Source organism: Anopheles darlingi, chromosome 3 (genome assembly GCF_943734745.1).
Source record: "Anopheles darlingi chromosome 3, idAnoDarlMG_H_01, whole genome shotgun sequence".
Classification (NCBI taxonomy): Eukaryota; Metazoa; Arthropoda; class Insecta; order Diptera; family Culicidae; genus Anopheles; species Anopheles darlingi.
This window is the reverse complement of record NC_064875.1, coordinates 54942042-54966354: the sequence shown is the minus strand read 5'-3', so window position 1 is coordinate 54966354 and position 24313 is coordinate 54942042. Positions and strand designations below refer to the sequence as shown.

The following is a 24313-nucleotide window of genomic DNA, read 5'->3' as shown; positions in this document are numbered from 1 at the left end:
TTTACTACTCTGCGTTCCGAGGTCGATCGTGTATCGTGCTGCTGCTGGTCCGCGCTCCATCGTATCCTTCGCGTCGCGTCCGCACCGTGAGTGCGTGCTTGTGTGTGTGTGCGTGTGTGTGGGTGACTGTGGTCCTGGAACCCTCCCTCCCACCTCCCCAACAGGGGGGTCGAATCCTTCCACAAATTCGGGATCGTGCCCATTCCTGTTGTTGATGCCTGCGGGCGTGCGCGAAGGTTAGAATTGAGGTTCCCAATCCCCGGGCGACAATTTGGCGTGTACGGCGGTGTACTGAGGAGGTGGAAGAAGGCCCTGCGCTTGCCTTTTTTGCCCAGGGTGCCCAGGGGTGCAAGACTCCAGATTCCTACGAGAAGGTTCATTATCAGAACGTGTTCAAATAGTTCAGATCGTAATACTACGGTACAAGTATCTCCAGGAACTGTTCTCCTGGGATATCAAACGAGGAGTCAGTCGACTCAAGTTCCCAATCGCGTGTTGTGTGTGTTGTCGGTCCGGAGTCCAGGAGAACCTAGTATCTAGTAGATACTCCTGTGGGAAGAGCAAAGAGCTGTTGAACAGATCGAAGTGCTGCAGTATTTGAAGTGCCTCTAGCGGTGTTCGTGCGACAGGCGTCCAGTAGCCACTACTAGTTCGAAGTGCTAGTACTAGTGCTCCCTTCCTCCCCGTGGGGCAATCGCATCCCCGGATAGTTCGCGCATCGATCGGCGGACTCGACGATCCGGGCGCAGTTTCGTGATTTGCATAGCGTTGCGTTGCGTTCGTTTGTCCAACCAACTTATCCACGAGCGTCAGGTCTAGCCGACTAATCTATTGTGTAGCATCAGCGTCAAAGTGTATGTCTGTGTGTGTGTGTGCGCGCTAGGGCATGTGTGCTGATTGGGGACTGTTCCGGCGGAGCGCCCCGTTCGCGTAGCGTTTAGAGGCATTAGCATTCAGAACGTCCGGAACGAAACGGAAGACGCACAGCAGCAGCAGCAGTAGAACGGAAGGGCGGGCTCTCTCTCTCTCTCTCTGTCTCTCTCTCTGTCTCTGTCACTGTCACTCTGTCCCTTTTGATTAGTACTCTCGCCCTCGCCCTCGCTGTACGGTGAGAACGCGCGACGCAACCGCGCAACGCATGGCATAGCACGTACAAGGTCATAACCGGCGTGTGAGCGTGTTCCGCTGCATCGACACCACCGTACACTAACTAGCGGCGGCCACTAACTAGCGGCGTGCGCGCGCACACTAAGCGCAGTAGTAGTAGCAAGCGAGTGCGCGAACCGAGAACGAAGCGCGCGTTCTACTGTAAACCATCGGCGCTGTCGCTGTCGCTGTTGCTGCGGTTTGACTTGGCTTATCACACTGTCTCGTCGTCGTCGTCGTCGGGTGTGACGTTCTGGAGACCTTCCTCTTCTCCAGTACCAGAACTAGCTGGTTGGCTACCTGGTTCGTTGGTTGGTTGGTGTGCGAAGTGCGCTACAGTGTCATCGCGCAGTTCAGATCGCGCGGTCAGTTCGAAAGCGCACTCGAGCGGCACTTCGGAAGGGCTAACGTCGACCTCCCTCCGGACCTCATCAGTTAGGGTGTCGCGCTTGTCCCTCTATACCTGCTAGTGCTTCTTCCTCCGATGTCGCTACTCGTGGTACCGACTGGTCCCGATCTGGGCACGACCCTTTAAACACCCTCCCGCGAGAATACCAACTTCCATTAGGGCCAATAGGGCCAATCGACGATCGACTTCTTTTTGACCACCACCACCATTCTTGACCACCTTTGTGCCAACCTCTTCGCAGCCAGTTTCGTTGTCGTCGTGTTTCGCAGCCAGTCCCAAAAACCAAACGGTGTGCTTTAGTGCTGAGACGCAGGTCCCAGGAAAGAGTGTGTGTGTGTGTGTGTGTGCCAGTGTCACGGTGTCCCCGGGTGTCCACATGGTTTAACATGGCGTGATTAGGCGAAGCGAAGTGGAAGAGCATATAATACTATTACTACTACTGCTACTACTGCTACTACTGTTGCTGGCTATTGCTATTATCACTGCTGCTGGCTACTGATACTACTGGCTACTGATGGCTACAATGGAAGAGTGTCCGTGCGTTCGCGAGTGATGTGATGTAGCATATGCGAGTGTCCTTCTGTCCCCGAAAAAGTGCTTAAGAGGGCCGGTGTCGTGGAAGATTGGGCCCCTCCCCAAAAATACCCAGAAGATTGTGATTCTACCAAGTAGTGGTGATCGTAATAACCAGGAGTAGAGAGCCATTTTCTGGCCCCCGCCGCGAAAAGTGCAGAATTTGTGAGAAAGTGAAGCGAAAAAGAAGATCTCTGTCTGTCTGAGGTCTGTGGAAGAGTCTACAAAACAGGGCGGAAATTGTTCCAGCAAGCGCCCAGCAATGCAGGCAGTTTCAGCGATGAACATGGAGTTCCAACCCTTGCCGCCGGTGTCGACGATGAATATCGGACCACCGGCACCGTCACCATCGCCGCACCAGCTCCAGATGCTCACCAATGTTCCGAACGGGAACGGTGGTGGCAGTGGCACCGGTAGTGGCGCTGGTGGTCACAACGGGCTAGGGAATGGTTCCGGAGTGCACAGTCAGCTGCTGGGTCCGATGCCACCGCCCAGCATTCTCCCGATCGGTATGCCGCTGCAGCAGGTCGTCCACAATCTGCAGCATCTGACCAACGTCGGTGGACTGGGTATGGGTGGTAACCCTCAGCAGCAACAGCAGCAACCGCAGCAACAACATCAGCAGCAGCAGCAGCAGCAGCAACAGCAGCAGCATCAACAGCAACAGCAACAGCAGCAGACACATCAGAACCTACTGACCAGCAATACGCCTGGTGTCGGCAACAATGGACTCACTGCGATCCATCATGGCGGAACGCAGAACCTACCACCGACCTCCCAGCTGCTGCAGGCTATACACCAGAACACCAGCAACAACAACAACAACAACAACGGGGGCAGTGGCAACAATAATAACAACAGCAACACCATAAATCTCAACAACAGCAACAGTAACATCAATAGCAATAATAGCAACAACAACAATAACAACAACAACAACAACACCATCACACAGTATCAGGTGCAGCAGCTGTGGAGACATCACGCCTATCTCAACGGTAATGTACCAGACCAGTGCCGGATAATGATTACTTCAGCTTCTTCCTTCTTGGGGACCAACTTATCGTAATAATATCGGACTCATCGATCGTAGGATAACAGGAAGATGATCTGTGACACACGCAATTTGACAGTTCGCATTTCGCATTTTTGTGTCGCAAACGCAAAGTTGAGTTGAGTTGAAACGAATTCCGCAAAGTCCTCTTCTGGCCTAAAGGGCGATTAGAAACCCTAATTGAGGGTCTGCCGCTCGTACAATGGTACATAAGGGCAACACATTCCATTAACCGGAACAACATTCCAACCCTCATAAAAGGGGGAAAGGGCTCATTAGTGGCCGCCTAATACCGCACCCTAGAACCGGAACCGTTGGGAATAACCCCGGGTGGGAACACCACCTTCAGCTCGGTTTTTGGCTAATAATCACTTCACTTAAGACGCTTCTACGGTAGCCCCCGGGGACAGTCCATTGCAGACATTCCTGCTGGAAGCGATGTTGCCTAATAGAAGCAAGGCTCCCCACAGCGGCCATTTGGCAGAAGAATCCAAAGAAGCAAACCAACTAACCGGCTGCTCTACAGTCGATTACCAAGTGCCATGCAGCGCCGTACCGCTGTAGACACACCCCGTAGTGGTAGTGGTAGTAGTAGTAATGGAGTTAGAGTGTGTGCTGGCTGGAGGCATAAAGGTGGCAAACTTTCCATTTCACTTCACTTCCTTATGGCGATCGCGATCATCGTCGTCGTCGTCGTCGTCGACGGTGCTGTCGATGTCTGCTGTTATGGGCAACGGGTTCGCTCTTCGCACATCTCTCCGCTGCTCCGGCTGCATATGTGTGTGTGTGTGTGCGTGTGCATGGTTACGGACCGGTTTTTTGGCGACGCGAGATCGGCCTTTTGGGGTGTCTGCAGCCCCGGATCACCTGGGGAGCGAGCGCACTATTCAGCCGGGACGGACGACTTTTACTTTCTTTACGGACATTCTGACCATTTCGGTGTCTCCGTCGTCGTCGTCGTCATCGTTCGCTGGCTGAGGGGCGAAAATTGTCAAATCAAATGCAAAGTACTGGAACTGGAAGTTCCCCGTTCCCAGCCCCAGCCCCTCGTCGGGGTAACCCTTCTTTCTCGATCCTCGGTTGGTTCCGCCTCAGAAACTCTTGAGGAACGCATTTTTACGTCGTTTTTTTTGGTGTGTGTGAGTGTATGTGTGTGTGTGTATGTGTGTATGGTTGTTATTGCCGCTACCACCATTCCCACCCGGCCACGCACTCGCCCCCAAACCCCCTGGCACTGGCTGGTGGAGGCTGGGCTGTCTGAGGCTGAAAAGCAGCATTTCCACCTTTCTCACTTTCATTTGCGCGGCGCCCGTTTTCGTCGCCAGCCAGCCAGCCAGCCAACCTCACGGCGCGCGGTTTCGAGCTATTTTTTCCCTCCCTCCCGTCCCCTTCCTTCCTCTTCCTCTTCCACTTTTCTGCTTTTCTCTTCCTCCTCTGCTTCTTCTTCATTTTCTTCGTTTTTTGGTTGCTGTCCAAAACACAACGGGGAGGGTGGATGGTAGTGGTGGTGGTGGCGATGCGAGAGGAGGCGTCTCCAAAGATTAACTCTTCCAAAAAAAAAACCAGTTTTACGCACCGTTGAGCGATTTCGAATCGCTGGCAAACGGACGACCGACCGACGGACGACTGGCGGACTGGAGTCTGTGCAGCACTTCCACCCTTCCACCTCTCCTCTTTCTTCTCGTTTTTGGCGATCGCTTTGGAGCGCGATCGCTCACGCACCGTGTGTGTGTATGCGATCGCGATCCGACGAAAGTTGATCCGCAGCCGCCGCCGCCGCCGCCGTATTGTCATGCGTATTCGGTGCGTGTAGCGATCGTGGGCTGCGTGGGTCTGTTAATTTTGGAACCCCCCTCCCCCTCCGGTCCACCACCCCTTTTCGTCACGCACCCACCCTCCCTTTCACCTGCACTTCCTGCTTCAGCAGCAGTTTGACGTCTTTCTCTCTCGTTCGTTCGTTCGTTCGTTCGCTTCATGCTTCAGTCGGTCACACTGTTCCCCGTGCGTGCGTGCGTGTGCGTGTGCGTCTGGTGCGTGGCCATGGTCTACGCACTTTTTGGGGTGGCCATTCCGAAGGAGTTGGGGAGGTGGCGAAGGGGTGGTTTGGTGAGCTAATTAATGTTTGAATTAAAAATGATAGAAAGTGAAACCATTCGGCAGCAGCAGCAGCAGCAACAGCAGCTACTTCTCTTCGGTCTCTCCGCGTGGTGGTGGTGGCAGCAGCACTTCTGTCCTCGCTGATGCCCCGGAACATCCGGAAGTGGCGCTGCATCCGTAGGCAGCTCGCTGCCAGCTCCCTGCTTCAAACCCGGTGGTGGTGGACCACCGGATGAACGAGGATGAGAAAGATTAGTCGGTTTCTCCTCCTTCCCGGGCCGGGTTGGTGGTTCGCCGGTTTAGTCCGGTCTTATCGCGATCTACGAAAGCCGCCTCTCCTCCCTCGTAACCTCCGGACCACCAGCCAGCCAGCACCGTGTTCGATGGCGAGAAAATGTCAAATCGATGATGACAGCTTTCGCGCGACGACGCATCGCGAAGAAAGTGTGAAAAAAGACCACGTGAGCAGCGTGAGTCTTGGGTCCGTCGGTGACCTTCGGTCTTTCGTGACCGCCAACGGCACGGACCCAATCGGTGCAAAATCGCCCGGGAATCTTCGCCTAGGTGGATTATTGATTGGAGAAAGCCCCCGGGGGCCACCGGGCAAAGGCTGCACCGCGGTCACAACAACGGCAACATTGTGGCCGGACCACCAGACCAGGTGTTGCTGCTGCTGCTGCTGCTGGACCAGAATTGTTGCAAAAGAGAAGGTGGTGTTGGGGATGGTCATGTCAAGGGAGATACTAGTGGCCAGGCGCGTGGCCACCAAATGCCAGCTCCAGTCACGTAAATCGGGGTACAATCGAATCGATCGGTCGGTTGGTCGGTCGGTCGGTGGTGTACCTGCGTGCACTGCATACACTTACGCACACCACCGCGTAGCACTTTCGCCGTCCGTTCCGTCCAATGTGTGTTGTTGAAAAGATTCCCTTTTTGCGCTTCCTCCGGGGAAGCTACGCCATTTCGTAACTCGACTCGTGACGTGACGTGACAGCTGGTGCTGTTGGTGCCCCAAAAGTCACCGAGGTGACCACTACAGTACAGGGGCCCTTATTACTCTCTCATACAGACACACACACCGCTTTAGTCGCCCATCCAATTCCGGTTGTCTCATTCCACAACTGCGGCAGCAGCAGCAGCAACAGCCGTAGTTGTTGGTCGTCGTTTCCGAGCTCCGGCAATCCGGCTGGTACTTGGAGATGCAAATTCCCGTTTTTGTTGTACAAACCCCCGCCAAGCCCTTGCTACCCTTCAGTCTCCTTCCCTCCGGAAAGGGTTGGAATCGTCATCGTCATCGTCGCCGGCCCTTCGGGAGTCGGTGCTGCTGTTGCTGTTGCTGCTGTTGCTTCAGTGGCCCGTATAGTCCGAAGCCAATTACGGTGGGGCTGGCGTTTGTTAAATAGCGAACGGCGGTGCATCGTAATTACCCGTTCACAACAACACCAGCAACAACAACAACGACAAGAGGCGGCAACAAGCGACTTCCCCTTTCGGTCAAGAGCGGAGCGGCCCCGTCTCGTCTCGTTTGTCGAACGTCTTTGGAGAAGTTGGACGGTGCTGTGCCTCGTGTCTCGCGTATTGTTGTTTCCACCATTTCCATGCCACTTTTCCTCATCCCAAGTGCGCGGCTACCTCTGCATCTTCTACCTCTTCACCCGCTGTAGTATGATTACACCAGCTCTACAGAGAGCGCGCGCGAGAGAGAGAGAGCGAGAAAGAGACACTCTCGATCGCAAACAATCGAGTCATGTGCACGCGACGCTGTCACAAAGATAGTGTTGATGGTGCTGGTGGTGCTAGTGGTGGTAGTGGCCACAACAAAATAAATAAACTTACTCTCATCGTCGGTCCATCGAGAAGAAAACGTAAATCACGCCCCGAAACAATCGACGATCGAGCGACCGAATGACTGACGGCTACTCGACAATCGTCGTCATCATCATCGACGTCAGAAAAGGAAAATAGAGAGAGAGAGAGCCATATGTGTGTGTGTTTTCCATCTTTTTTTTCCAAGTTGTTCGACCAAAAACCAACAACAACAACAGCAACCACAGCGGCAGCAACAAAAAACGTTCCGCTGGAAAACCGCTTCCCACTCCGATCGACGACAACGACGGCTTAAGGTTGTGTCCGCAGTCCCTGGTGTGTGGTTTACCAGGGCCATCTTGAGGGGCACCCCCTAGTGTCCATATTTCTTTTGTTTCCCCCCCACCGGAGGGGAGGGCTCGCGTTTTTGCGTTCGCGGTTCCGCTGCACCGGAACGCAATGCTGGCCAACAGCAACGCCAAGCGTGAGCGGAAACGCGTTCCTCGCGACGCAACGCACACGAGCAGGGACCTTTTTTTCCTCCATGATCTGGATCTGGAAAATCTGAGGGTCTTAGGGATCCCCGCTGCCACAGTTACATCATCCCCGCGAGGCCACAAACCCTGTTTGTCAAACAAAACGTCGCACGATGCGTGCTCTGTCAGAGGTAGTGGTGGCCGTTGCCGTTGCCGTCGCCATTGTTGTTTGTCTGTTTGTCACCATCAGCCATGCGGCGGTCGTTTGTTTGTGTGCTTTTGTGTTAACAACAACAACAACACTCCGGCTCCCGGTCGCTCGGTCGGTCGGTCGGTGAAAGGTGAAAAGCATGTTTGGCCGTTCTTTCCGCTCCCGGGGGTTTCAGCCGTTCTATTTCGGGACCCTGAACTGTGGGCTTTTTTTTTTGCCGGTGGCGGATGCCTAAAGGACGTGCGAGCGAAAGGAAACGGTCCGATGCCACGGAAAAGGAAGCGCCATTTAGCGCCATGTTTAAGTAGCGCACGGAACGTGATGTTCCGTCGTCAAGAACCGGAGCGACCGGACCGGTACCTGCACCGGTACCAGCACGGACGTGCCGTGACTTGTTTTGTCAGAACCCTCGCTCCTTCGCTTTTTCCCTTTCATCGAGCACGAATCCTGCCTGGATTCGTCAAAAACCGCCGCTCGCTGTGTCACGATTTGCGAACGAAAAAAAAAAACGGGAACAACTCTCGATGTTGACATTGTTGCACTTTCCGTGTTGAACCAGGCTACCTGTGCACACGGGAGGGACGGGCTTAAGGTCTCGAATGCTCGCTCCCTTCATTTCCATCTCCAGAAACCAGCGACGACATTCGGTCTGGGAAGCTTGACTCCAACTCCATTTCCATGTTATTTTTTTCCACCCCTATTTCCCTTCAACACAGATAAACCTCTCTGCGGCTCTTACTCTCTCTACCTCTGCCCAACGATCGGTGATCAGTTTCAATGCGGAAAGTGCACCAGGCCGGGCCCGGGCTTACCAATTTCCTGGCCCGGAGGATTATCAATAACTCGCGATCGGTAGCAACGGCAGCAACGGTGTGGGACTGACATTTGAAAAACCGCAGATCCCGAACGAGCGAGCGTGGCAGCACACGGAAGCACCACGACAGCCTCCCTCGACTGCTGCTGCTGCTGGTGCGCATCTTCGACGATCCAAAGATCCGGTTGCAAACCATCGCCAGCGGATCGCGATCCCGCGGGATCGTGGCGGCGATTTATCGGCAAAAAGGGAATGGCGGCGTGCCGGGCGGGCGCGCGCCCGGCTGTGAACGTGATCGTGATTTGCGTCTCGATCACCGGGCCAAACCAGCTGGAGCTACCGTGGAGCCGTGCACCTTCCGATCACTGTCGAGAATGCCAGGGAGAGATCCACGTCCATTGTTTGGTGAGTGGAACGCCGGTGCCGAGCTGGTCGCGAGAGAGAGAGAGAGGAATGGGAATCGAGGATTAACTATCGCGAGGCCAATATACTCATGACAGACGAAAATTTATCAAAATCGTGGGATTGATTATTATTTGTTGGTTGGCCGATATGCCGACTGCCAGGCTCGCCACGGAACGAGATCATCACAATCATCGCTCTCCAATCGCGCATCGCAGCCTTCCGTTCCGTTGCTGATTGCTTTTTAATGATTGCCTCCATTTCCTCCTTCTCCTTCTGCTGCTGATGCACACTGTCTGTTGGCGTGCTGGAATGCTCTAGCCTGCCAGCCAGCGTGCATTCGATCAAACCCAACTCCTCGTAGCATTCCGCGAACCACATCGTAGGGGATGTTTCGGTAGCGTCAGTGATGCATTAATGGCGGGCCCTACCGAGGCAGGTACGAATGTTTTCCGCTGCCGGAACCACTCGCACTACATTCGAACTGCTCGAATGCTTGATTACAAATCCCTGACGCTGACGTTGACGTGCTGATCGCGATGACAGTGAAAGCGGTAGACACGAAAATTACACAAAATTTCATCACATTTTTGGGCGAAATTTTGTGCTCCCCGGAATGTTGTGGCACCATTTCTTTCTCCATGTCGCTGCCGAGACGAGGAATCCTCGATGCGATGACTAACCATTCATGGATGGTCACCTTCGACTTTGGTTTTGCACTAAATGATGCAATATATGGATGATCATATGCACAGTGACAGTGTGTGTGTGTGTGCTGTAGCGCCGATTGTCTTCAAACCTGACTGTTCCGTTGTGTGCTTTGCGGTTTGTGGTCCTTTAGCCGTCAACAACGGCAACACAACATCTTACCTTCCTATACTGTTGTGGTTTGCCGTGTGGTCTAGTATGTGACAAGACAAGACATTAGAAACGGGCGTGCGCGACCGACATGATGGTGGTGGTAAATTACCGGAAAAGGGCATTCTGTGGTGTGGCACCAATGGTTCCAGTGTTCCCTGTTCCTGCTTCATTTCCTGTTATATTGATCAAAGAGAAAAAGGAAACATTAAAGCACACGTCCGTTTTGAGGCCATTTTGGTCGCCAAACTACCGTTCATCCTTTTTCCCTTGTGACGTAGTAGGCCTCTTGTTTCGCACCGATTGAGATCTCCATCGATTGCTGAGCTCTTGAGTTGAGCTGTCGCTTTACGTTGCGTGCATTACATAACCGAGGAACGGAATCCAAGCGGGCTTTGTATGCTAACAACGACGACAACGGCTGACGGCTACACTCTCATCAACAGCAACAAGTGTGTGTGTGTGTGCGTTGTCGCAGCATATGCAGCGTTGCCTTCCGGTAGATACCTAGGCTGCAGCTGACCATCGAGTTCCCCACTTTGTGTTCCACGCATTGCGTGGCTTGCTACGTGATTGACGGCGTGTGCATGTTGCAGCCGCGCAACGGAAGCCGCGCAGGCCGCTTGTGAGGTTCCCTTTTCGAGGAGGAAAGTGCGCCACTTTCTTGAGACAATTTCCTGCTCCTACCCACGGACAGAAGTGGTGGTTTTGCGGGTTAACGATGATGTAATGCTCATTCTAATGCAACCAATGTGCCAGCCAGCATTTAGGTTACTCCGGTAATAAGCGATTGATATGCTAATCAACTGGAGCATGAGGCACACTATGCTCGGCCTCGCCTCATCGGTTAACCGTGGCAAAACCATGGCAACATCATCATCATCATCATCATCATGTAAACCTGTTCCGATTACACCTTTCATCGGATGCATCGGAGCACCTTCAGTTCGCGAACGGCTTTATGCTTCCGACCGCCACCCGACGGCGTCAATCATGCTCATGCACGGTGCGCCCGGCATCGGAAAGTGAAACTACAAACACAAGCTTTTCCGCCATCGCCACCTTCTTATTTCTTATTTCTTCTTTCCCCGTTCCCAACCCCTCAAATCCATTCTGACACAGACTGAGTGACTGACTGACAGACGGAAGAAGGGGTTTTATTTATTTTTTTTTCTTTTGCTGCAGAATATCTTTCCGTGCAATTAAGCCCCCCCGGGAGCCGGGACGCTGCATAGATTAGTGTGCACTTCCCTCTCTCACCTCTTTAGGTGAAGGATGGATTTACGATAGCATTGTGCAAACCGAACCGAGCGGCTACTCATCAGCACACGAACGGCATTAATTCGTTCGTTGAAAAAGGGTTCGTCGCCAGGCCAGGCGCGTTCAAGTCTTTTGTTTCCGCAAGTACGAGGAACGCCCTTTTCACCGTTTTTTTTTTCGCCGGTCGCTGCGGTTATTGTGTTTTGTGGCGCCAGCGCATAAGCTTTTCCGGATTTCCCACCAATTCTCTCTCTCTCTCTCGTGCGCGTCGACTGTTCTCAATGCTTCCGGTACGCGGCGCTAGCTGTGGAGAAGCTTTTCCCAGCGCTCTGTCGTTTGCTGTCGTGGAGGATTCTGCGCAGTAGTAACGGAACAAGAGGCACAAACGGTGGTCCAATCGATCCGATTGGCAGAAACGTGACGCAATCGAGCAGCTGCGATGACAGCGAGAGAGAGAGCAAGAGAGTTAACTGCAAGCATCGAGATCGTTCGAAATTGTGTATGCTGTGGCCAGTAACATCTTTCTTCGCATTCTGTCTCTCTCTCTCTCTTTCTCTCTCAATCTCTCTCCGGAGTGCATCCGAAGAGCTATGCGTTGTGCAATCATGTGAGATGATGGCGTCTCGGAAATAGGGAACCCCGGAGTTTGGTGCTACCGGGACCCGAAACGATGGCCAGGCGGGGTGGGAGCTTAAAGGCCAAAAAATGGAAAACATTTTTCTGGTCAGACACTTCAACAGACAGACGGACAGGAAGAAGAAAAAAGAAAAACCGGATAGAAGCCCAACCGAACTTCCGAAGCAGCCCACGAACGATGAAGGAGAAAGATGTTAATAGCAAATCTGCCTCCAAGGGGGGGGACTACGGAAAGCGGGGGGGATCGGATAAAGCTGAGGAAGATGAAGCAGCAGCAGCAGCGACGAACCATGGCGTGGAACGGCCACTGCCGAAGGGGAACGCGAAAACTTTCTTTCTTTCCTTCTTTCTTTTCATTAATTAATCGTCGTCGGCTTCGCGGCGTCGCTTTTGGCGCTGATTCATTATCTAACATCCACCCCTTGGGCGGGGGGCGGGGAGGAATGGGAGGGGAGTTTTCTATTTTGCTCTTTAACATTACAACTCCATCGCCACCGCGTGTGTGTGTGTGCGTGTATGTGAAAAGGAAGCAACAGCAATAGATACCGACAGCGGTTGCAGAGGTTGCATCAGGCTCCTTCCTTCTGGCGGACACACCTGCTGGCCGCGGCGTTTGCCACGCCTTTCCGCATCTCCCGGGGGGGAGGAGAAAGAGGGTGGCAGGCAGGCAGGTAGCCAGACAGACAGAGAACATAGTGCAGCACCCCGTGAGGCAATAGTTAAATTAATTACCTCACGCTGTGGCCCCTCCAGCGCCCGGTCGCGATGGCAATCCATTGCCTCGCGTGCACCCGGGGAGGTGCCGCGGGGGGATTGGTTTCATGTTGCAGCACGCACCTCGCAGGCGGGGAAAACATATTTCTGTTTTTTGCTTCCACTCGGCAACCTGTAGGAAGCTGATAGAAATCTTCGAGTCTGGCCTCGAGCAGGTTTTTGGGAGGAAGTATTGGAAGTCTTGGAACGCCATGAAGAAGATGGCCGGTTGGCCGATTGGCCGGTGGCTGGCTGCACTGTTTTGCATAGTTTGTTTCCGCTTGTTTTTTTTTTTTTTTGCGGACAAAACATCCGGACCTCGTCTTGAAGAAGGATGAGCTGTTCCCTAGGGGCGCGACAAACGTTATCTAACACCGGCAGGCCGATCCGGACCACCACCGCTGTTGTGGATTCTATTAGCTTAAAGGTCAGTGTTCAGTGTTTGCATTCAGCGCTTCGTCTGATCAGAGGAAGCGACAAGGAAGCGAAAGTGCTTTTGACGATGACGACGACGACGATGAGGGAGAGTGACGGATTCACCTGGCATCTGGCACCACCTTATACCGACCTCGAAAGAAACCATTTCGCACCTTCGCGCGCACACAGACACACGAAAGTGAAAACGGAAAGGCGGTGCGCTCGATACGCTTCGGATGATCCATTTCTATGCTCAAGCAATCAATGTTTGCTTCCGCGCGGCCCCCCGGAATCTAAGCAAGCGGCGGCGGCGGCGGCGGCTCGCTCCTCACCTCGCTGCTTACGCAACATCGCGCATCATAGTAGCCGTAGTAGTCGTAGTAGTATTAGAGATGGAACGTCAGCGTCAACAGCACTTTCGCTTCGTCGTCTTTCGGGATCTTTCGACTCGAAGTGATAACGTGATAGCTGCATAGTGCACACACTTACACACACACTCCCCGGTCGGGGACCATAAAATGGCAAATTTATTATTCATGATTCAGCGGAAGGCCCCCAAAACGATCCAGACGATCCAGGGGAACAAAAAGGTCGCCCAAACCAAGTCCAAGTCGAACAGTGTCTTTATCTGGCGGACGATTTTATCTTCTGCCCCCTTTTTTCCGACTAATAATAAACGGAAAGGATTTCGAATTCGAAAACTGTTGCTCCGCACGGGTTAAAAGAAGATGCTTTATGCAAATCCCGCGAGTCCCCGCGAGACCGTGGAAGCCGTCTACGTCCCGATGCAAAGCAGCGATGATGGTTCCCCAAAGCCCGAAATATCCGAACGAATACCACCCCGGGGAATACCAGCCCCGCGGTTCCGCGGTTCGTGTCGTGGTCTACGTCGAGACGTCAACCCCTAGGAGCCTTCAGCGCGGGCCACGGGTTCAAGTCCGTCGCGTGACAGACGCGCGAGACGAGCGGAGTGGAAACTTTCACCTTTCGGCGTCTCCGTCCGGACCGTCCATCGGTCCGTGCGCGCCTTGGCTTACAAGACACCCGCGCGACCCACGACGCCTCGCGCGGAAGACAAACACACAAATTTCGACGGACGGACGAACACCGACACACACACACAGGCATATAGAGGGAGACACGCATGTAAAAGTGCGTTCGAGGCGAGCTGCTAATAATATTTGCCAGATTTCTTTATCCCCGCCCCGGACCGGACTTGGGACACGGACCTCAACGACGACGACCACGACGACGACGACAACAACATGACAGTTCGGGCTAAGGAGGACCGTGGAACCGACCGGTAGAACCGGTTTACCGGACCAGGACCGGGACCGGGAGGACTCCGGGAGGACACACACACACACGCACTCCCTTGGAAGAGGTCAGTCCCGGCGACGGCGACGTCGACGGCGGCGAAAATCGTCACCACCTACGCGGTACTGATCAGTCGAAATGGTCGGTCGGTTGGTCGTACGCTTTCACCACTTCTTGCGGTGCGGTTGGTGGCCACACCCCCTTCCCCGTCACCACCGTCCAACAATGACGTTTGTCGTCTTCGTCTGCTTCTTCTTCTTCTCCTCAAAGGAGTGAGATGATGGCCGCCAACGTTGTGGAAGGTGTGAAGCAATGTTTTTTTAATGTTCCGATGGGGAGAGGGCCCGGATCAAGAAGGGCTCAGAAGGCGGAATCGTGCCCACGGCGATCACGATAACGGTCGAATCGTGTCCCGAACCAAAAAAAAAACACAAAACTGCCACCGGGACATCGCGCGCGGGCACCATCTTCCGCTTTAATTAACACAACAACTAACGAGGAGCGCGAGGGACCATCGCCATCGAGGATGTCGGAGTCACGTCGGAGTCACGTCGGAGTCGGGAGTCTTCGCCGCTCCTCCAGGCCCGGCTTCTCCGGTCCCGGGGTCCCCGGGGGGGGGGGGGGGGGGGGGGGGGTGTGAACAACCAAATTCATCCGCATTAATCCTTCGACCTTTTCCCGATCCGTGGCTTCTTTCTTTGTTTAATGAAATTCAATTTAATGAAAAGTAATCTGACAAGTACACATACACACATCCCGGGTGTGTGTGTGTGTGTGCGCTGGATGTCTGAGGGCTTCCCGGTCATTGTTTTGCTCGGCTCGGCTCGGCTCGGAAGTAAAAGTAAAAGCGGTCCGGGTCCCCGCAGCTGGGAACGGGAACTGTAATGCAATCCGCGGCTGGAGTTCGTCTCTCGGTCGGTCGGTCGCTGCTGTCCCGGGAGCCTACTCCCACCTGCTGCGTCTCACCGACCGACTGCTCACTCCACGCCAATCCGTTGGGCAACTCCCATTTAATGGGGGCGTAATGATGCGCCATAAACATAAAATTCCACCTCCACCGACGACCGTGATTTACGACCACCACCACCAGCAGCAGCAGCAGCAACAGCGCGAGTGCGGGTGTGTGAAACGATGTGCACGAGAGCGTGAGGTGCCGTGAAGTGTCCAAATGAATTGGCCTTCTCATGACAATGTTTTGCGTTCGTTCCTTGGACCTGCTTTCCTGCTTCCTGAGTTGGAACAACACGTGAAGCCCCGTTTGTATTGGTTTGTAATCCTTTTCGACCAAGTGGCCGACCCCATCAGCTTGGCCACCGGGGGAAGGTAGGCTTGTTCTAGGGCCTAAAGGCCTTGACATGCGTTTAATTTAATTAGCGGGACACTGGAGCGACTGAAAGGCGGATCGACGGACCACCACCACCACCACCAAACGGAATCGAACGGAAAGAAAGTACTTACCGGAGGGGAGACCGGTTGCCAGGATCCCCAGCCCCCCGGGGGGGTGACCTGATTCCGGATGAGAGCAAGCAGAGAGAGAGAGAGCGAGAGAGAGGTCTACACGTCCTTTCTCAGTCATTCGAGATGAATCAACCTCGGGAACGGTGAACGTTCCGTGGAGATCGCGTCGCGACATCATCATTGCACCGCATCCAGGCAATGTCTCTTTCTCTCCCGAAAAGCCACGCTTTTTTGGCGACATTCGTGACGCAGAAATGAAAGGTACACCCCGTGGACCCCTTGGACACCCGCCCCTTCCCCCGTCCTGAGAAAGATAATCCTTTGCGCCCGTTGCGGCCAGACCAGACGGAATTCAATGTTAAATGTTGCTGCTCGATGGCTGGATGATGGCGGACTCGAATGTCGTGGGTTTCCTGCGCCCCCCCTCCCCCTCCCCGTTTTGCAAGGTCCGATCGACCTCGAACCCCGCCCTCTCGGTCACTCGGGCCGCAAAAGAGAAATCGCATCCGGGATCGTTCTGTGCGCAGCTCCTCCGTGTAACGAGAGCAAACCGGGGGCGTAGGGACCGGGAAGAAGGGCAACGGGAGGGCTGAACCCCCTGGTAATGAACCCTGTGAAATGTAAATACAGTTCCCGGTTGGTTTGTGTTTTTTTTTTCTCTCTTTTTTCGGGTCCCGATCTCCGGTCGCCTTTTCCTTCTGCGGATCCGATCTTCTCCTTTCGGGGGAGGCGGTTAATCGGTTTCACGGTGCAATGGATGGAGAAGGATTGACCTCCAGAAAAAAAGGGGAACATGTTGGGAAAGGTTCGATCGAGTGCCGAGTCCGTTGCTTTCGAAAGTGATTCGCGGGATGCGATTTTCTGGCTTTCTGGCGGGAATAGTAGTGGTCGCCAGACGTTCGGTGGATCCGTTCCGGCTTCCGCTGCGCGTTCTTAGAGTGAAAGTAAGCTCGAGCTCGAGGGTCGATTGTTATTTTGTATGTGTTTGTTTGGCGCAAATTTGGCAACAACCTTCGCTCTTCGCTTTTTTTGGCGGATTGTTCTTCACTGATCATATAATTCCCAGTGAACCGACTTGTTGACTCATGTTTCCGGTCCAGTGGACACACACAACATCATCATAATAAACATGCGTCCATTTTGGTCGCTAATCGCGAAGCATAACCTCGGCGCGCATTACCAATGCGAACAACATTAAAAGGAAACATAAAACGGCACTTTCGCTAGCCGAAAAATCAACGCGATCTCCGTCCGTTAATCCTGTCGGTACACAACAGAGACCGCCCCCGCTCGTGGTGTGAAACAAACCGTTAACTCTCCTCCCAACATCCTCTCCGGAGACAGTGTCGCGCTCGACGTAGATCGAGCGACACGCCACCGCGACCGCGCGTTTGTGCGTTTAAAAACCGTAAAAATCCGTTTGAAATGAATTTATTAAACCAGTAACGGACGCAGACGGGGGAGAGGGGGTTGCTGGCCCGTGTCCGGAAACAAAGCGACCCACTGAGCATTAGCATAAAAGCGAGCGTGTTGCGCGGTGAGCGTGCGAAAAGCGCGCGAAAAGCACGGACACTAACACAAATCAGAATAAATTCCGACAAATTATTCTCGGCCCGGTGCGGGAGTAGTGGAGGGGGAATGTGGAAAACTTTCACTCAAGGAAGCGTTTTTGGGTGGGAAATTCGAGGGGGTAGGGCGGGTGAAAACCACCCCCCAAAAAAATCACCAACCACGACAACGACAACGAAAAGCGATTGCGCAACCAGCAGCAGCAGCAGCAGCAGCAGTAACATCGTCTGCTGGACTTTTAGTCCGTCTGTTCGACTGTCTGTCTGGAAATGACCAACCACTTTCGCTAGCTGGCTGGCTGGCTGATGGCGAGCTGATAAAACTTTCTCGGTGGCCAACGCGAGTGCAGAGGGCACAGAGAGCGAAAGAGAGAGAGAGAGAAAAGGTGATGGTGATGATGATGATGATGGACTTAAAATTAATGCGTGTGAACAACGCCTTAATCACGCTGCTGATGCTGCCGTTGGTTGATTTGTTTTTCGGCCGTCACCTCACCTGTGCCATCGCTGGAGGGTGTCCCCTTGGATAATGGCACTCGCGAAGCGACGCGACGCGGCAAGGCCGTCAACGGCTGCTCGTTTTTGGCTTCATTTTTGTGCGAAACGAATCGCTGAATTGAGATGAAGTCACAGGGAGAGGACGGCCGGGTCCCTATAGGTAGAGCAGGTCGCAGCCGCAGCACTGACCCAACGAATTCGGATCCAAACGGATCCGGGGCCGCCACGGCCACGGCTTTTACTTTCACCTTCCCGTGGCGCCCGTTTTCGGTGGTGCTGAGCGTTCTTTCTTCGCATCACCTTTCGGTGAGAGGGCTGGCCAAGGTTTGTTGGTGGTTTCGGCACCACCAGACAACAGTTGATAAGAAAAGTTGATGTGAAAAGTGAGGGAAAATGAAAGTGAACTTTGACGGAGCGACGGTGGACATTTTAGGCAAAAGGAAATGGAATCAACAAATACACAATTTAATGCATCTCGGAATGTTACTCAGCAGATTGGCAGGACAGGTCGCCGACAGGTGTCCCAAACTGTAACATCTTCATCTCGGCAGCCCCGTTTGCTCGCCTCCTTAATTAGAGTGAGCGCGCGTTAATGTTGCTTGAAGAAGGGCCCATTAGAGGCAGACGATCAGTTTCATCGGAATGTCGCTAAATATAACTCACTTCAAGTCCGAACAGGTGCACACCAGTAAGGGGTGGCCCACCTAATTCAAAATGGCAACAATTTAACAATATTCCGGATCCCATTCAATCCGCACGCGATGAATGGTTCGATTTGGACGTCGAACAAACCGGAATCGGAAATTCGATAATCCAATAATCCGCTTCTTCCTCCCATAAAACAGCATGTTGGAGCAGCACTGCAGGTTCCGCATGATTTAGAGCACAGTGCCGAGAGACAAATTCGATTTAGCACGGTTACACTCCATCCCCCCCCCCCCTCCCCTGTCACGCCACCCGCCAACCACCTCCGATTGCACCTGCGCCAGATACAAAACGGTACCGGCACTTCCGGTAATTATTCCGCTGCGCATGCTCGGCTCAGTGCTTGTTTGTGTGTGGGTTTGTGTCTGCTGTCTGATTCACTGTTTTTCCCTGCCAATTTTCCACCACATACATACACACCGCGCGCACCACGTTCCCGGGTCAGCGGCACAATCACCATCGGCATCGTCGTGCCGCGATGTCACATGATGGGCATTCATGATGAAGAATCGAATGAAGAAGTGGGTGGTGGGTTGTCCGGGGACAGCGGCGCTGCTAGCTCAAAGATCGAATGCACAGAATGTAGCTCAAGGGTGTAGTAGCCGCGGTGCTGCTGCTGCTGCTGTTGGCTGGACTGGCCGGATTGGATTAGAATCAGCGATGCGTCGCTTTTGTGTGTCATGTACTTAGAGTGCTGTGTGTGTGACCCTCTCTGGTGGTGCGCAGGCGCTGCAGGTGAAACGAATCATAATTTAAACGTCACTTAAACGATGCTACATCATGATGCAGCATATGACGATGATGAACGGCAACCACCCTGACCTGTCTCACCTGTAAGGTGCGCATGTCGCGTCGTGGACCTCGTTCAACGCGCGAGTGATTGATGCTCCCTTTTAACGCTCCGCAAACGAGAAGTGTTTTTCGTTCGATGGAGCCGGAAGCTCCTTAAGCGATTAAACGATCGTCGGTCGATCATTCGGTTTAATTGCTCTCGATCATTTAATAGGAAATGACAGACAGGCAGACAGAGAGAGCCCTCTGGTTTGGAAAATCAATTTCAAGCTTGAAGGCCCCCCACCCCGGCCGGCGCACGCACCGTCCTCGGATGTTAATTATTCATGAACGATAATGCGGTTATTGGGAATCAATTTTCCATCACCATCCAACGTTCGCCAGAAGGAAGGCAATTTGCAAACACTTGATGGTGGGCTGGTCACGTAGGACACGTAATCTGGTAGCACGCCAGTGGCCAGTGTGTCGCTCGTCGCTTCCCGGCAACCCTTCGCATCCTTTTCGCTCGGTAGCGATTTTTAGATTTTCCTTCCTGCACAACAACAGTCGAACTGTTGCGCACCTTCAACGACGTCCAGCAAATTTCGCATTCAGTAAACGGACCGTCGGAGGGCGGGTGGAAGGAGTGCCGTTCGTGAAAGCGCAAACAAGCATCAACAGCCACCAAACCAAGTCAACAGTCGTAAAGTGCGAGCGCACACGACGCACGGCACGGCATGGAATTGCAAATATCGGTATCATCGGTGCAAATATGTTTCCTCTGAGGGGGGGGGTGCCAAGCGTAATACAATGCCTTGGCCACTCGGCACGGCCAGGCACTTCCGAATCGGTGACCAACACGGAAAAGCCGCACTGCACGGACCGCAAAGACACAGAGAGAGAGAGAGACGGACAGTAGGTGAAACTGTGGCGCTGCAAAAATCTTAGCGAAATGCCGTCGACGATTACCGTAGAAGTGGCCTATTTACAGCGTGTGGTGCAGTGGTGTGGTCGCGAGAGGGAAAGCATAGACCGCGGTCTACCGCGTTGCATAATTTACGATCATTACAATTATGTATGTGTGTGTGTGTGTTCGTTCGTTCGGTTCGCGAAACGCATTACCTCATTGCGAATCGGCCACCATTACACCCGGTTCCGTTCCGTATGCTGTTCCGTGGCGCATTTGGCGCTCGAGCATTTGGTCTGAGGTCTGTGGAACGGTTGTGTGCGTTTCAAGCGAGCAAATGTGGTGCTGCTGGGAAACCCACTTTCCACCAAAGTGTTGCGACTGCTTTCGAGTGCTTCCGTTTCCTGGAACGTGGAAATGACGCCACAAAGAGAAGGGAGAGAGACACTTTTCCGGCCAGCGGCCATGTTGGTGTTACGATGAAAAGATTAGTTTTAAGTTGTCCTTTTTTTTCGGAAATCGAAACCAAATTCCGAATCGATATGAGTTAAGGGGACGCGCGCTACAAACGTTATGCTAATACAACTCTTATTGCTACAGCAAGAAGACAACCACCACCAGGAATGTGGTTTGACGGATTTATAACAAATGCTGCTTTCCAGCCGAACGCTTACATAACAATATCGACAACCCATCATCAACACGCCAACGGTCATCAAACAGCTGGCCAGTGCCTAGGACCCAATCGCTGGTTTATTATGGTTCACCTCCCGCGTGGCGGGGAACAGGTTGGTGCGGGCCCGCGATCGAGTGTCAACCGATCCGAACCGATCCCATTGGTGTTTGCGGAAAAACCGGTTTTCCGATCCGCATCGCAACGCCGCCATCATCAGACATTGATGACCGATTTCCCGATTTATAGCGGTGAGGTGAGGCAAGGGAAATCGGATTTTCCATGCACCACGGTTCCATGCTGGTATGCTTATGTTTATAGGTAGAAGCGCGCCATGACCGCGTACGGCGCCATTAATGGTGGTGAGGCCCAGGATGGAGAGGGGACCTCCTCTAGTATCTCCCCCCGGTGGGTCTTAGTGCTGCGCTTTCCTCTATTGCGCCACTGCAGCTGACGAAGGGGGTGCCCCGGGAGAGGAGAACCCCTCAGGAGCATCGTTAAGAGCCAGGCGACGTCCGTCCGTCCATCCGTCCAAACCCAATCATGATGGCATCTGATGGTCGTCATAGGAGTCGTTGCGCAATCTGCGCACACACACACACACACACATCCGACGAGAAGTGAAGAGAAAAACCGGTTGGCCTACCGGACGATCGAGTGGCTGCTTAATGAGCAACGGTTTTCACTTTCATCCCAGAGGCCCAGTTCTTCTGCGGCAGAGGCCTTTCTCGATGGTGGCACCACTACCGGCACCACCACCACCACCACCACCACCATCTTCATCGTCACCGCGACCGGACCGCGCTTGGCACAGTTCCGCGGGGCTTTGCTGTGCGCTTCCTGCTTCGAGAGTCGGCCACTGTGATGTCGCTGAGCTTAGACCTTTGTCTAGTCTCACACACACACACACACACACACGGAGCGTGAGGAGTGGTTTGTTGATCGTAGGTGAAAACGGTTTTCACTCCTCTCTCTCTCTATCTCTCCACGGCTAACCCTTGCCGGCAGCAGCAGCCTTGGCCAAAGGCCACTCCCGGGCCCCAGTGGTGTTGTGTTGTTGATTTATGCGTCCCGATCCACCAGAGATGGTGGCTTTCTGGCCCCACTCCCCCCCTCTCGGCCCAAGTTTTCGCGATCGTCCGATTAGCGAGATGCTATTTCCGGTTTGACCAAACTTTGTCACCCTTTGGATGTTCCCGGTTCGCGCGTGGCAAAAGAGAAATTAAGTCGAACTCCGCCGTGCCGACTGCTCCGACTCCGGGGCCGTGTATCCGTGTGTTTATTGGTTTTTGCTAATGGCGTGATTATTCCATTTGAAGCGAGCGATGTTGACGCTAGAAGCACTAAACACGGGCTACGGGAGGGGAGGGAGGTGGTTATAACCGTTAATATGGGGCTTCATTTGTCCGTATGATGCAACCTTTGAGGACGGGGGTTTGTCAAGAGAGAGAGAGAGACAGAGAGAGAAACACGTCCTAATTATCATGTCTTGCGGCGGAGTGGTTTCTGGAAGCTTTGGGAAGATGTCCTTCTCTGGCGCTTTTCTAAGCGGTCTACGCGTCGACCTACTTTCGCACGATCAGGATGTAGCCGTTGGTGAGTCAGTTTCCTTTTTTTGGGGGGACTCTTGTGAAAGGGAAATTCCCAGACTTCCAATGGCTATTATCGATGTACTTCTATGGGCGATACAGGATAACACTCTATACAAGATATACTTAAGAAGAATACAGTCCGGGTACCTAACTTCAAGTACTGTATGACATCTACAAATTACAAACGAATATGATTCTGTGTTGGAAATCTTCTTATCTTCTTCTTCTATATATATAAATGAAAGTTGCGTACTTTCGAATAACTTGAATTCCCATAATTTGAGAACGGATGGGCCGATTTCGGTCATTCGTGGCACTATGAATTTGTCTTGCTCTGCTTCAACGTATAAAACGTTGAGAAATGTTGGGAAAATTCTATACTTTTAGGGCAAATTGAAACTCATTTTTGGCTTTCCGCTTCGCAGGCTACTTGATTTGATATCATTTCAAAACATTGGATGACAACCTTTCCCCTCCACTGCATACTGCGTTCAATTCGATATTCTCACTCTAATTTGATCATCACATACTGTGGTACTTTTATTTTCTCATATGCTCAAGAAATTCAAGGAGGCTTCAAGAGTCGCAGAGAGTGGCAGAACGAAGTTTGCGGGATCAACAAGGAATGCAACGAAAGTATTATCTTTCTACTCCACAACTCCTTGAGGTATCACTCACGAGCAGACACCTCACCCACCGCACACCATCCAACTATTCGCCTCGAAGCTTGTCGCCTGTTGATTGAGTTTTCCTTCCCGTTCGATAAAAGTGTCATATTTCCAATCAATCCAATCAGTTCCCGGGATTGTAATTAATGATCGTCGACATGTCTCTCGTCTGAGACTTCCCCCTTGTGCCCTGCAAATCGTACCCAACCATCGGCTAAACGTTGACGATTTCCTTCCCCGCTTTTTCCATACCCGCCGCGTCGTGGTGGTGTTGATTATGTAAAAGGATGCCATCGCAACCGTCACTGGCCGACCGACCAGGAGTGTATGGGAGCCCAGAGACCTAAATACCGAGCTGGCTGGCCACTGTTCACCACCACCACCACCACCACCACCACCATCAGTGCACATTCCTCATTCCTTGCACGATGCAACGTCGCGATGATGATGATGATGGCTCAGTAACTCGGTGGCTCAGTTTTCCTATTTTCACCTCTCCCACCCTTCCCATCGTATCCACCAGCAATCTGTTACAATCAGACGATGGGGGGAGTGAGGAAGGTGAGGATGTGGGGCTGGCTCCTTAATTACTACGCTAGCGACCACTTCTTCGATCCATCAATACAAACCTGCTGGTGGCCGGCCAGCTGTTGGAGAGAGAAGGGAAAAAAAGCCACTGGGGCAGCAACAGCATAAAACCCTTCTCCTCCATTTTACGAGACAGCTTGTGTATGCGACGGATCAACGGATCGATGCATCGACCGAAGTGTGGATCGGTCAGTAGCGATCCGAGAGGAAGGGGTGGAAATACCAGTTCGCGAAACTAGGAAGTGCAACCAAGAAACCGCAGAAACCGCGCCGCCATTGCGCCAGCGAGCGAGAGCGAGTGCCAGCGCCAACAAACATAAAATGCACACACGCACACACACACACACGCGTGGTAACATAATAGCCGGCCCCCGGGCTCCGTTTGCTTCCGGCGATCGCACCTTGGCAGCCCCACACACCCCTTCCCTTGGTGGTCTATGCCATCGATGAGGTGTTACGTTGGCACCGAGCGCGCGCACACACACACTCATGCCATGGCCGGGTGGCCGCTGGGCGGAAGAAGAAAGTGGCGCACCTCACTCTGCCTCCACCGGGGGTGTCGGTGGAAAGGGGAGGGGAGGGGGAGATGAACATTTCACTTTCATTTTCCTCAATGTTTGCGTTTGTGCTTCGTGCCGACCGCGACGACGACGACG

At 53.2% G+C, this 24313-nt stretch overlaps 1 protein-coding gene across 5 annotated transcripts in view; it reads left to right on the top strand.

Annotated features, from left to right (window-relative positions):
- Positions 1–24313, top strand: part of LOC125955004 (thyrotroph embryonic factor) — a 48977-nt gene that overhangs the window by 15096 nt on the left and 9568 nt on the right. The window contains exon 1 of one of the 5 annotated variants that reach the window (XM_049685805.1): positions 1414–3126. The exons of the other annotated variants lie outside the window; for them this stretch is intronic. Within the exon in view, the coding sequence (XP_049541762.1) occupies positions 2391–3126 (736 nt within the window). The 5' untranslated portion in view covers positions 1414–2390. Of the gene's footprint in view, positions 1–1413; positions 3127–24313 lie in introns of those variants that run through there. 5 annotated transcript variants of the gene reach the window in all.